This window comes from Tinamus guttatus, unplaced genomic scaffold, assembly GCF_059628265.1.
Source record: "Tinamus guttatus ecotype Peru unplaced genomic scaffold, ASM5962826v1 Tinamus_guttatus_pri_ptg000155l, whole genome shotgun sequence".
NCBI lineage: Eukaryota > Metazoa > Chordata > Aves > Tinamiformes > Tinamidae > Tinamus > Tinamus guttatus.
This window is the reverse complement of record NW_028288689.1, coordinates 7,033,273-7,046,821: the sequence shown is the minus strand read 5'-3', so window position 1 is coordinate 7,046,821 and position 13,549 is coordinate 7,033,273. Positions and strand designations below refer to the sequence as shown.

General features: G+C 50.5%; 1 protein-coding gene across 1 annotated transcript; it reads right to left on the bottom strand.

Moving 5' to 3' along the window:
• Positions 1-2,529: 2,529 nt before the first annotated feature.
• Positions 2,530-12,852, bottom strand: PCDH12 (protocadherin 12). The gene is made up of 4 exons (XM_088522715.1): positions 9,841-12,852; positions 9,030-9,124; positions 7,968-8,119; positions 2,530-2,894 (listed from the first exon to the last, which is right to left on the bottom strand). The coding sequence occupies exons 1-4, from the start codon at positions 12,790-12,792 to the stop codon at positions 2,530-2,532; spliced, it is 3,564 nt and encodes a 1,187-aa protein (XP_088378841.1). The 5' UTR covers positions 12,793-12,852.
• Between the last annotated feature and the right edge of the window lie 697 nt (positions 12,853-13,549).

Below are 13,549 nucleotides of genomic sequence, written 5' to 3'. Positions count from 1 at the left end.
CGGTCCACGTGCATTGGTGAAAGTAATGGATGTTATCAGCCATCCTGCATCTTCGTCAGTGCCCTTCAGCCAGCAGTTATTAATCCTTCAGGCTTGACACTACGCTGCTGCCGTGGGTACACTGCAGTCCCCTTCAGTGACAGTGAGCAAAGTTCACTTCAAAATTTTCTTGTACCTCTTTGCTAAGCAAACCAGCTTATTCCCACTGACGTGGACAAGCTGGTGCAGTAATGTTATTTTTCCCTAGTGAAGCCGAACCCAGCAGAGGCCATTTGCCCCCACAAGCCTAAACTGCTTCAAGGGCACTTGTGCAAACTGTCCCAACACCCTGTAGCCTGCTGCTCTGCTGCTTTGTGTAGATGAGGCTCTGGAAAACAAAGGCCATGGCCTCATCCTGAACTTGCCGTGGTCTCCATTCAGCAAGGGAAGGGCCTGGCCCTGCCTCAGCACAGCTGACAGCTCCAGCTCCTCCTTACAGTCTGCTCTCTCCTACTGTACAGGCCAGGCTTGCTTCGCCCATTTCCTTTGCCAGGCAGGATGCAATTAGCAGGAAATTCCTCGGGTGGGTTTCCTATCCTGCGATAATCCGCGGCGTGCTTACGCACCCGGTAGGACAGGACAGGGGCGAGGGGTGGGAAGGGGGGGCCGAAAGCCCTTTGCAGAACCAGGAAACTAGACCAAGAGAGAGGAATTCATCTCCTTTCAAATTTGCTGCTTATAGGGTATTTTTGGATCAAGGTTGTCCTTTGACGGGGACATCAAAGTAAACTCCAGAGGAAGATGCGAGGCTGTGCCGTGTGTTTGTGCTCCGTGTGTATTCCCAAGGGGCAGGAGAACCCCATAAGGCTGCATTTCCTCATAGCCACAGACAGGCCTCCCTTCCGCTTTGCAGGGCAGCATCTCAGTTAGGATTTGGTTCTCTGCCATTGCTTTGGTACAAAAAGCTGAGCTGCCTGTGCAACAAAGCACCAAGACATTTCTGTGAGCAGCATGGCAGTGCAGACAGACTGGGATCAACCCATCACTGTAGTTTATAGGTAGGGATGGGCTCATGTGTGAAGCACTTTGGGAGGCTCCAGCCACAATATTGGATATTTGGATTATTAAAGAGCCCATCTGGGAGGACCTTACTCTGTTTTTGCCATTTGGTCTCAGAGAGCAGCACAGACATGCACCGTGGTGGTTTTTCACACTCCTTTTGGCCTGAATTTCGTGGTCAACCAGCAAGCAACGGTGCTGAGCAGTGCTGGGAGTGGAGGCGAAGGTTTTACCGTCGCTCCCCTCCCCGTTACAGCCACCAGCCACTTTGCCAGGGTGCTCCATGTTCGTTCTCGTGCTTCGTGTCACAGTCGGAAGGCAAAAACCCTGGGATGGAAGCAGAGCCCTGTATGTGTATGATCCAGAAGGACTTGCCTGTAGTCTCCTTCTCCTACAGCTCCGCTGTTCACCCCATACACATCCCCTACACACACTGTGTGAGCCTACAGCTCTACACCAGATACTTACGCCGCTGTTGTCTTTCTGTTCTCTGAGTACAGATCCCCACGGTTAACAACACCTCTTACTCCTCCCTCTATTACTAATATGTGAAAATTAATTTTTCAGCATGTGCTGCAGTCCCAAAAGCTGCAGCTCATATTCAGATCAAAGTGGAAAACAGTAACATGGACAAAGCTTGTGACTGAATATTTAAAGACTGTTGTGACTGAATATTTAAAGACCGTTTTCACTTTTTCCCAGATTACCTTGATAGACTCCATCCATCTGCCATCTGCTCTTGGGGAAAGGGAATGATTTGTAATTCAGGGACCTCAAAAGAGAGCATGGAGAAGGAAATGGTACACACTTAGTGCAGCCCATATGACAGATTCCAAAACAGAAGTGCTGAATTTGGAGTGTTTGACAAAAAGCAGAATTCACAGCAGCAGAACCACAAAGCCAAAACGCTCATTGTAAGAAAATATGCAGGTCTGTCCTTTCTGCATCGTGATTTCAGGCTTTCTGCAGATACATCATCACATCAGTTAGATGGGACTTCATCCAGGAGATGTTAGTGTTAGGAAAAAAACAAACCAACCAACCATTTTTATTTTAAATAATAGCTGAGATCCTTTTGTCCAATTGCGCAGCATGTTGCAAAGTCCATGGCTGGTAGCTGGTACAGTATCCGTGGTGCCCTGTCTATGATCACGTGGATATGTCTGATTGAGTTGTACTTGTGGACAATCTAGCAACCCCCCTTTCTTAGTCTACCTGCTCTGACTCTTTTGTGACTTGAGTGTGATGGAGAGGATGAATAAGAAGGAGAGGGAGACAAGAACAGGCAGCTGGAGGAGAGCTAAAGAAGGTGAAATCAGTCATGGAGGAATTTGTTGAGGCTTGGCAAAGGGAGAAACATGCCTGTCGTGATCAGGCTAGATGTGGATCTTGCTGCGATTCTGTTGAACCTGTTACCACACACACTCTTGCACCCTAAATGCAGAAGAGCTCGGTTTGACTCTCCTGTCCTCCTCCCAGCTGCCAGGCTGCCTACAGAACAGGAGCGCCCTCATCCAGGCCGAGGTTCCTCCCACGTGCTGACAGCTGCCGCAGAAGCCCGGAGCCCGTCTCGCTGTGGACTTGGACCTTCTGGGATAAAATCATCTCGAAGAGGGTGCTCATTTCTGAAAGGAAAGTGCTGGCCAGTCTGCTCCCAGCGGCGCTCGAGTCGGACTCTGTAACTTTGCCAAACGTCTCAAAGGTCCTTGGTTTCTCCTGCCTTGCAGCTTCCTGGTCCTGAGGTGAATGAGGAGAATCAGGGGAGAAGACGTTGTCCTTGTAACTGCTGCCGAGCGGCAGGGAGAGCCGAGCCACCCACTCGGGGTCTGCAGCCGTCAGCCTCTTGAGGGCCAGCTCTGGAGGGAGTGAAAACGGGAGCTGTGGGTGAGACGTGCAGCAGGGGAGGGCAGAAGAGGCCACAATGGGAGGCGAGGAGGCTCGCTGAGACCAAGGGTGAGAGGAGAAATTGTAGGCGAGTCTAAGGATAAGCTACCAGGGACATTATTCACACCGGCAGCTTTAAAAACAAATTGATTTAAAAATCCTGTGATTTTTTTTTTAATATAATAACTGTTAGGATCACTGTGCTTTCTCGTTTATAGTGGTTTCAAGTGGCACTTGATATAAACAATAAATAACAATAAATTGTTAAGCCAGGGAAAGAGAGGGCTTAGGGCTGGCTAAGGGGGAGGCAACAACGGAAAACTTTCAAAGCAGGGAAGTATCAGGCAGAAGAAGGGTCACTAGTGGACTTCCTCAAGGGTCCTCAAGTCCCCTCCTCAAGGGTCATTTTAGAGGTGGGAATTTGCTGATAAACTGGCAGATTGGGACCAAAAAGAAATCGCTTATTGTGAAAACAGTAATAACAGAAGTGGAATGAAATTCTGGATTATAAAATGCACAGCTGGATGGCTGAGGAGTAGTACCAAAAAATTGAGCTATAAAGTGGTTGTTCATCAATTGGAAACAGATGAGGAGCAGTGGGAGCCTGGTGTGGGTGTTGATTGCAGGCTCGTTAATGCACTGCTAATGTGATTCTGCCCTGAAATGGGCAAATGAAATCATAAAATGCATCGGTCAAGGTATTCCCTGTTGGTACAAAAAAAAAAAAATCTGGGGTTTGTTATTAGGTCTGGCAAGACCTGATTAAGAGTATTACATACAAATTTCATCATCCATCCCTAGCAAAGAGGATCTGAAATGACAGAACTGCAGGGAAAACTGTTGAGATGAAAACAGGAATGAGTCCAAGCTTACAAAATAGAGATCCTAAGAGACAGGGTTGTTTTGTTTAGCCTAAGAAAGCAAATGCTTATAGGAGATCTGACTGCAACCTGTTGTTGTTTTGGTGATGTAAGCACCGACAAAGGAAATATTTATGCTCAAAATAGACTTGGCACAAGACAAAGTGATTATAAACTGTCCGTGCACAAATACAAACTGGAAATTAAGGGAAGGACCCCATAGCAGCGTGAGCCTAGAATAGCTTCCTCAACAGACAGCCCAAGAGGAAACAGGAATTCTTATTTTTAAGGTAGAGCTTATTTAGCATTTGATGGGAGACTCTGGTGCAGTGCTCAGAAGTGCCTTTCCAGCCCTGCATTTCCTCCTTCCCAAAGCATATCCCAGAACCACAAAAGCTGGGAGGTTTGAGGGTGACGGCCGAGTCAGTGAAATGCTTCTCGAGTCAGAGAGCAGCAAAACAAGTAACTCCTGCCTGGTAATAAAACCTCATTCCCTGACAGTCCCAATCAGATCGCACGAGTTTGTGTCATTATTATAATGACGTTGCTCTCCCTGACTTGCTTTAATAAAGTGATCTCAGAGGAGGCTCCCTATTGTTCTACACTTAATCATGCTGCTTCCAGAAGATAAACTAATCAATAACCTGCCACCGCCTGGGACACGCTCTTGCAGTCAGTGGCTGGCCAGTTCCCCAGACAAGTCTCCTGTTAAGTGATCAGGTCTTTTCCTCTGAAATGAAATTGTACTCCAAAGCGGGGAAAAGTTGGCATTCAAAACCTGTTGAAAGCATGGTGAGGACAGAAAAGGGATATATTACGTAGGTTTTGTTTTGGTTAAAGCCTCAAATTTCTTTCATGTTGCTTAATTTTCAGGGTTTGGGCTTTTTTGTTTTGTTTTTTTTTTTTTTTGCAATTGCAGTTATTTTCTGCCTTCATTCACTGGTTGTCTCTTAAGAGGTGCCCACGTGTGATGAAGTCCCATATATTTGCTTTAAAACATCCCCAGTTCTGCCCTTCTCAGGTAGTGCAGCAAATGCTAACACGGTGCTCTGAGAAAGTGCTTGGGAGCGGACCAGGAATGGCAAGAGATTCCCTCTCCACCTCTGCTGAACACGTTGATTCTTTAGCTCCAAAATGGAGCAGTAAGGTAATCTGGTTTTGGCAGAACTGAGGGTTGGTGTGCTGATCTTCCTGGCCCCTGTGACCGTGAAATCTTATAATTAGGTATGTTTAATTAAAGTGCCATAGCACTTTACTGCCTCATTTTAATGGGCATTTGGGATTTTTTTAATCAATAAAGCTGGATCTTCTCTGTTGCTGTGACTGCTCTGTGTTTCCCTGGGACAGGCTAAGTGTTAATGCGTCTCAGTGCTCAGACTTCAGCCGTTGCTCCCTGCTTATACTAAAAACAACCACATCGCTGGCAAGGGCAGATTATTCACTCGCTTTTCCCCCCACTGTGAATAACACAAAGGCCCAGACAGCCTCAGGCAGCTGTTGGGATACTTTGGAGCCCAAGCAATGCTTCCTTCCTCCCTCCCTAACTCAGGATGCAAGTCCACTTCTCTGTTTGTGTTTGGGAGAGGAGGAAGGAGCCCAGCAGCTCTTTGTGGGAAGGCTGGGGCTCCTGAATGAAATTATTTTTCAGCACAGAAAGCTAACTTGGCTTTTTTTGGCGTGTCCAGCACTGCAGGGGCAGGAAACCATACCGGCATAGTCTCAACATGTGGTTTTGGTGCCTCTGCAGAATCTTAGTAATCTAATACAGGCTTTCTACCATTGCAGCCAAGCAGCAGGGAAGAAAAGACATGGAATATGTCAAGCTGTGGCATGGATTTGCTAGCTGGGGTCATGGGATGCTACCTGGCTGGGCAGGGCTGGATCTGGACACCTGTCTTGGACTCGGTCCCCCAGGGCCTTCCTGGGCCTGTCAGCACCTCGACATGGTCATGGGCTGCGGGTGGGCAGCCTCTTTGCTCCCTCTCCGATCCATATAGGACCACGTGCCATAGCCTGGGGAAGAGAGCTAAGCTGGATCGAAGGCCTTTCCAGGCAGCTTCTCCACTCGGCCTTTCTCAGTAACTTTGTTCTCATTTCACCCAGTCTTTCTGTCACTTGTTCCTCACTAAAAGGGCTGGAAGGCCAAGACACTAACCCAGCATGAGTGGGGTTCTCCCCCACTAACCAAGGGCAGAGAAAACCCTCAACTGTGGAGTTTTAAGTGGAATTTACTGCAGTTGCTCTGAACTTTGCATCTCTGGATGCTCAAAACCTCCCAGGTGATGCAGAGAAAATAAAAAACAGACTTTCAAGCTGAGCATGAAGTCAGGATAAAGCAGGCCAAAAAAATTCTGAAGAACACCTCACCAAAGGCTGCTCCTAACTTCACACCAATGGATGGGGTGAATATGTTGGGCAGTAGGGGCAAGAGCTGGATGGGGTGTAAAAGGATCATCCAAAGAAGGTACAGGCAGAGCAGAAACCCTAAATGAAACCTTCATCCATCTGCTTGCTGTGGAGGAGCGCAGAGGCTCCGCAATGAAATTTTTGCTATAGGGCATGAGTCAGACTAACTCCTTCAAATTGAAATGCCAGAAGAAGAGATTTTTAGTACAAATCAATAAAATGAACATGTAGAAAATGTCAGGCCCAGATGGTATTCACCCAAGAGTGCTAAAGGAACTCAAATATGAAATTGCTTCATTTATTAACTGTTGTTCGTTAACTCCTGCTTCAAATGAATGTGGTATCAGAGGGATGGAAGGTAGAAACTGGGACAAAGTTTTAAGTGCATAAAGGTGGATCTAGCCTGAGCAAATTCACCAGAATCATTAGATCTGAGATTCAGCAGCTAGAAGAATATCCACTATATAGACAGGAACTGATAGGACATTTGTGGGCTGAGAAAATCTTATTTTGCAGATCTCTGGAATCTCTGAAGGAGGCAGATGGAGTCCTGATTCCTTTGGGCTTCCAGGATTGCTCCAAGACAGGCTCTCAAAGGACCTAAGCTGTCCCAGAATTAGCAGCGAGTCTCTGGCAGGGACTAATATGTGTTAAAAGCTAGGGAAGCAGGGTAGGAATAGTGCTCCAGAAAGGAATGGAGTCTCACCAGAACGTGAGAGACCTTTGCTATTCAACATAGTGTAGAAAAGTGTAGGTGTGGAAAACATGATGTGGAAAAGTGGGAGGGCATTAGTGTTGATTCTACTAAAATACTCAAAGAGGTAAAAGCCAAACTGCCTGCAGGGAGTTGCTGAAAGACCTGATGGTACTGAGTGACTCAGGGAAAAAATGGTTGGTGGCTTTCTGTGTCAATAGCTATTGAATGACTGACACGGAGAACCCTCATGGACTGTGGACTCTCCCACCATGCAGAGCAGAGTGTTGGAGCTGCCATGAGCCCTTCTAATGACCGAGCTCAGTTTGGAGCCTGGGCAGGAAAGGAATGAAAAACAATGCAGAAAACTTCCTTCCTGGTGTTATCTTAAACAGTGTGCATAATTGCAGTCACCACGTTTCCATAAAAATATACTAAAACTGGAAAAAAAATATAGCAAATAACAAGGATAATAACAGGAGATTAGACCAGACCCCTTCTGCATGATGGAAAAGTGTGGGTTGATGGGGATCAAGGGGTTTGCAAAGTTGTGAGGGGCTCACCAAGGGCAAGCAGCACAACTCTCTGCTGTCTCATGCTGTGAGGACTAAGAGGTATGAGAGGAACAGGCTCACATCAGCATGGGAAGGGAAGCTCTCTTGTGGGACATCAACCGGGATTTGCTGCGATAGCGACCAGGAGGCCAGTTTTACAAATAAGCTCAGGAACAGAGGAGACACCCGTGTAGACACCAAGGAGACACCTTGGTAGAGCTTCTACCAAGGGTGATTAAACACAAGAAAAAAAAATCCAACATAAAGCTCAGCAAGCCCCTCCTCTGTAGCTTGTTAGGGGCTAATATTGAAGGCTGACCCGTTGCCACAGGCTGTGCCAAGTGTCTGCTGCTGTCAGACCCACTCAGCAAGGCTCCCCACCCTTGGGACTGTCCCAACCCTACCAGCTGCACCTTCTTCATAGGGCTACTGTGTTACACAAGGAGATCTCACTGCCTGAGCTCATCACCGGTCCCAGCACGTCCAATAGAAGGGCCCCAATGCTTATCCTGTGCAGCAAGACAGTCCCACCTGCTTGCGGCTCCAGAAGGGTCTCCAGCTCTTCTCCCACCAGCTGCGGCACGGAAAAGTCAAAGCCGTTCTCTGAATCACGGTCTTCTGCCTCGCTCTCTCCGTGGCCGCTGTCCTTCGTGCTCAGGCAGTCGGTATCCAGACCCGCGGCCCTGCAGGGAGGCCGAAACACCGAAATCACACCCAAACTGTCAGCACCATCAGCCTGCCCGGTCCCTACCTGGTCTAGTATTATGAAGGTGGCTGTCCTTCGCCTCCATAAAATGACACAAAGCTTGGGTGCTTTTAAAGCCACATTCTGTTACATTCGCATGGGGGATTCTCCCCAGTTTTGCCTGCAGAGCTTGCCAACGGGATGGGATTTTCTGTGGTATCAAAAGCAGGTTCAGGATCTTGGAGGGCCTCTCCGTGCCCCTGCGCTCTGCTCCTTCAATGCACTGGGAGCCAGGGATTTTTTTGTTTTTTTTTTTTTTTAATATTCATGCAAACCACAGCATGGGGCACTGCAGTGCCACAAATCCTCTGAAAAACGGGCTCTGGCTGGGTGCAGGACTACATATGCAGCTTCCCCATATTTCTTGCTAGAGAGGACTTTTCCTTTTGCAGTGAGACCTGCCCTGAGTTAACAGGCAGCTTTTGGCCCTTCCTGAGGAACCCGGAGGAGATACTTGTACCCAGAGCATCTCTATGCTGGGTCAGGTTCCTGCCTCTCTGACCTCCTGACACTGAGACTTGAGTCATGTCAACTGGCAATGACATCTCTAAGGAAGTGCCCAGAGCTAGTCAGAGCAGTGAGAAAGCTTGTCCCCACGCCTGCTGCCTCCAAAGCCATGGCTCAGTATGCCCATGGATACACAGCTTCATTGCACTTGAGCACACTGCTTCTTTCCCTGGCAAAGGCAAGCAGATGGATCCTGGCAGCAGAGGAAGCTCCGACAGACATGGGGACAAGCTGGTGTCTCTTGCTCTGGAGGCGTCAGGTTAGCAAGGTTGAAGAAGAAGCAGGCAGAGACACTAAGGGACAGTGCGCGAGGGAAGGGATGGACTGAGAGCAAACCTTACCTGCTGCCATTCTTGGCTGTGTATTTGTTTCCCCTGTGATTTGTTTTGGGCTGGAACTGGCCCTGGTGCAGCAGAGACAGCAGCTGAGAGATTTGCTGTAAGACAGGAAAAGCCTATTGAGCCCATGCAATCACCACTCAAGATGCTTCCTGCCAGGATGTCCCCTCTAAACTGTGCTGCCTTTTTATAGCGTTTCCTCCTTCTGCAGATGGTTAGGTATCCCCACTTGGAGGTTTTGCAGTGGAAAAAACAAGAGATCAAGCAGCCCACCTGGTCCCAACACTTCCCCTCCATCCACGGTGCTGTTTCTGCTTGTCATGCCCTCCCAGCACGCACCTTTCCCTTGGCTGGGAGAAGCTAACCCAAGACCATCTCCATCTCTGTGTGAAGGCCTTCCCCCTTCCAGGATGTCCTGGTGGGTGTCTGGAGACCATTCCCATGGCAAGGAAACTATTCATCCTGCCCAAACTGTCTCTGCCCAGGGCCTGGGAAAGAGACCACATCGCTCACCAACAGGTTGATTTTTGCCTTCAGGGTGTATTCCCACAACCCCAGGGTGCACAAGTCACAGAATCACAGAACAGTTGAGGTTGGAACGGACCTGTGAAGATTATCTAGTCCAACCCTTCCATTAAAGCAAGGTTACCTAAAGCATTTTGCCCAGGGCCATATCTAGATGGCTTTTGAGGATCTCCAAGAATGGAGACTCCACAGTCTCTGTGGGCCTCCTGTTCCAGTGCCCTGTTAGAACTGGGTGAAGCAGGATTTGGGTTTTTTTCCCACCTCCCGCAACGCACAGCACAGCTCCTACCTGAACCGGGGGCGACTCCATGGCAAACTCTCCCGTGGGGCTCTGCTCTGCAAGCGCCACCAGCGAGAGCCGCACTAGGCTCCTGAGGATGTGCTGGTGGGGCTGGGCCCTGCCAGGCGTCCCATCCGCCTCGGCACCGCTCCGTCCCTTCCACGTGCCACCCGTGGGCTGGCCCGGTGGCAGCAAAGGGTCTCCCACCGGCCGCAGCTGTGGCTTCACCAAGCTCTTGCAATGAGGCAGCGCATCTGGGGGGCTCGCGGGCTCTTTGGCTGAGTTTTTCAGTCTGTGAGGCTGGCAGGGCCGGCGCTGCATTAGGGTGAGGTTAAAAGCCTCCTGCTGCTGGTCTGAGTCTCTCTGGTTCCTCTGGTTTCTCAGGGTGCGGTAGAGAGTGGGGGTCAGATGGAAGGGAGCCTGCAAGGAGCCCTCGTGCTCAGCACCCTCGCTCAGCAGAGCCTCCTCGCAAGGCCGCGCGGGCTCGGCCTCCCTGGGCCCATCCAGCCTGCTCCTGAGCACCGGCACTAGGTGTATGTCTGTCTTCTGGATCTGCCTGTGCGGCTTCTTGAGCTGCTGCTGCCTATAGGCATCCTCTGCCTCCCTGCAGTTGTAGGCCATGCTGTCCTTCTTCTCTTTTTTGCACAAAGACACGAGTAGAACCAGTATCAGAAGGAACATGCCCAAGAGAGCAGCCAGGCAGATGACAGTGACCATGGGCGGGCTCAGATGCTGAGACTCCTGGGCTGACGTTTTGGAGAGAGCACCGTGATTTCTGAAAACCAACCTCACGTAGGCCTGGGTGTGCAGGGGCACGTCCCCCCCATCACTCACCCGTATCGCCAGCTCCCTCTCGCTCCCCGCCAGGCTACTGGCATTGCTGGAGTTGAGTAAGACCTGCCCCGAGAGCGGATCCAGGACAAACAGCCTGGCATCATTCCCCGCCACGATGGCAAAGCGGAGAGCCCCGTTCCGGCCAGAGTCCAGGTCACTGGCTGCGACGGTGAAGAGCAAGGGAGCGTCGGGGCAGGACACGCGCGTCACGTTGACAGGCGCTGCCCCCGGGGCGCTCCAGTTGCCGGGGGCTGTGCAGAAACACCCCGTCTGTGGGCTGGTGAGCACGGAAATCACCGCCGCGCCTCCCGCCAGCGCCGGCTCGGTGATGACGGGCGCGTTGTCGTTCTCGTCCAGCACGGCCAGACGCACGGAGACATTTGACATGAGCCGGGGGTGGCCGCCGTCTTCTGCTGTCACCACAAACTCCAGGCTGCTCATTTGCTCACGATCAAAAGCCCGGAGGGCAAAAATATCCCCAGTGCTGGGGTCGATAGAGACCAGCCCTGAAGCAAAGGAGTCCTGGATGCTGTAGGTGATTTTTCCATTGAAATCTAAGTCAGGGTCGTTAGCACTGACTGTAACCAAGTAGGATGGTGACTGGCTGTTCTCAGCAATGGCAGTATCATAGATCCCCTTTTCAAATTTGGGGGCGTTGTCATTAACATCACTGATACAAATAGTGAGGTACTTGAGCACGGCTAAGGAGAGATTGCCCTGGTCCTGCACCAGCAAGGTGAGGTTGTATTCAGCGCAGAGCTCCCTGTCCAGGGTGGCGTTGGTCATGAGCACGTAGCTGTGGCTGGTGGTCCTCTTCAGCCTGAAGTGTTCATTTCCTTGGCTGAGAGAGCAATGCACTTGTCCGTTGTTTCCTGAATCAGGGTCACTAGCAGTCACCAGAGCCACAAAGCTGTCTTTGGGAAGGGCCTCGGAGAGCACCGGCACTCGGGAGGCCCAGGTGATGTGAACATCGGGGGCGTTGTCGTTGACGTCCAGCACTTTGACGAGGATCTTGCAGTGTGCTGGGATGGGGTTGGCACCCAGATCTCTGGCCTGCACATCCAGCTCATAGGTGTGGATTTCCTCATAGTCCAGCGGGTGCTTCAGGACAACGCTACCAGTCCGGGCATCGATGCTGAAGGTGCTCAGCACCTCTGGGGCAGCGTGCTTGCTGAGGCAGTACTCTATTTCTCCATTGGGTCCCTGGTCAGGGTCGGTGGCTGTGACTGTTATGAGGAGAGTCCCAGGCACAGCATCTTCCCAAATCTCTATTGTCAAAGAGCTCTCTGCAAAGACAGGGCTGTTATCATTGGAGTCGAGAACTATGACTTTAATTAGAGCAGTACCTGATTTTGGAGGCTCCCCGTGATCGACAGCTGTCAGTATTAGATCGAAAGAAGAGTGCAGCTCTCGGTCTACTTCTTTAACAACAACGAGCTCTGCGTGTTTTGTTCCATCGGAGTCCGAGACAACCTCCAAAGCAAAGTGTTCGCTGGGAGACAGTGAGTAGGAGCAGAGCGCATTGTGGCCAATATCTGCATCCAAGGCTCGGTCCAGCGGGATCCGTGTCTGCAAAGATGCGCTCTCTGAAATCTCCAGCTCCAGTTCGGGCGTTGGAAATTGAGGGCCATTATCATTGATATCTAAAACTTCAATCTCCACGTGGATCAGGGCCAAATTCTGGGCAGTCAGCACATCAAAAGAGACCAAGCATGGATCGTTGTGCTTGCAGAGCTGTTCCCTGTCCACCCGCCCTGCAGTGCTGAGCAAGCCGTCCTCACTTCCCATCCAAAGCGGGAACCTCCTTGGGAATTGCATCAGTTGGAAGGACTCCACTGTTGTACTTCCCTCATCCCAATCAAAATGCTCCGATAACTTCCCAATCACTGTTCCATTCGGTACTTCTTCAAACACTTTGTATTGCACTGTGAACGTGGCCACCTCCTGGGCATCCACGGAGAGAAAAAGGTACCACCACAAGGCTGGGATCCGAAGAGGCAAATGGCACAGCAAAAGCATGCTTCTGAGAAAGCCAACTGCCCTGCCTCTCCGTCCCGATGCCGCGGGGTTATCCGTGTATCTCTGCATGCCCCAAAAATGCTTATAGTATTTGCAAATCCTTCGCATCCTCTCCCATTTCCAAATCCCATAGGCATGCGTTACCGGTTGGAAGGGAAGCGAGATCGCAAGTCCAGCCTTGTTGAGTCGCAGCTCTCCCCTTGCCCACCATCGCCCGAGGACAGGCAGAAGACGCCAGTGACTGCCGGGCTGAAACGCCTGTGCGCCAGAGAAGAGGACAGCCCCAGAGCAGCTTGTCAGGGAGCGCCGCATCCGGCCGGCCACCGGCCGGGGCTGGGAGGTGGACGAGCTGGTGTTTCCGATGGAAACCCCACCTACAGGAAAAGGGAGGACCGGGACCTTGGTACAATGCTGTCCCGGGGGTGGGGGCTTGGGCAGCGGCATGCTTCCCAGCTCCGAGGAAGGTATGGAAATGCCCTTGATTTCAAACCTAAAGGAACCACCGCAGCTGTCTGATGTGAGCTGCCCAATGCCTTTTACAGAACCTGCAACTCCTGCAGAAAGTCCCTGCTTCATTTCCAAACTCAGGTACATGTCAGAAAAAGATGTCTAGAAATGATGATGAATTTATCAAATCATCATTGAATTTATCCTAATGGCTTGTTCCATGCCCTGTTAAAGTCCTTGTTCTTTATTCTGATTTATTTGAAACCCAGCCTGGAAATCCTGGTCCTCATTCTGCCTGCTACTGTTGGTTCTGAGGGCAACGCTCACATGTTGGCCTTGTCAGCACACAGCTTCACATTAGGTCACGCTTTCATCTGGACAAACCAAAATGACTTAATGAATCACCGGGAAAGCTGCC

What these genes read in the sequence shown, in the direction of transcription:
- PCDH12 (XM_088522715.1), bottom strand. Translation starts at nt 12,792, where the DNA reads ATGCGAAGGATTTGCAAATACTATAAGCATTTTTGGGGCATGCAGAGA. An exon ending in TGGAGTCGCCCCCGGTTCAG is followed by an intron (nt 9,125 to 9,840) that starts GTAGGAGCTGTG and finishes CCTGTCTTACAG; the next exon opens with CAAATCTCTCAGCTGCTGTC. An exon ending in ACAGCCAAGAATGGCAGCAG is followed by an intron (nt 8,120 to 9,029) that starts GTAAGGTTTGCT and finishes GCCTCCCTGCAG; the next exon opens with GGCCGCGGGTCTGGATACCG.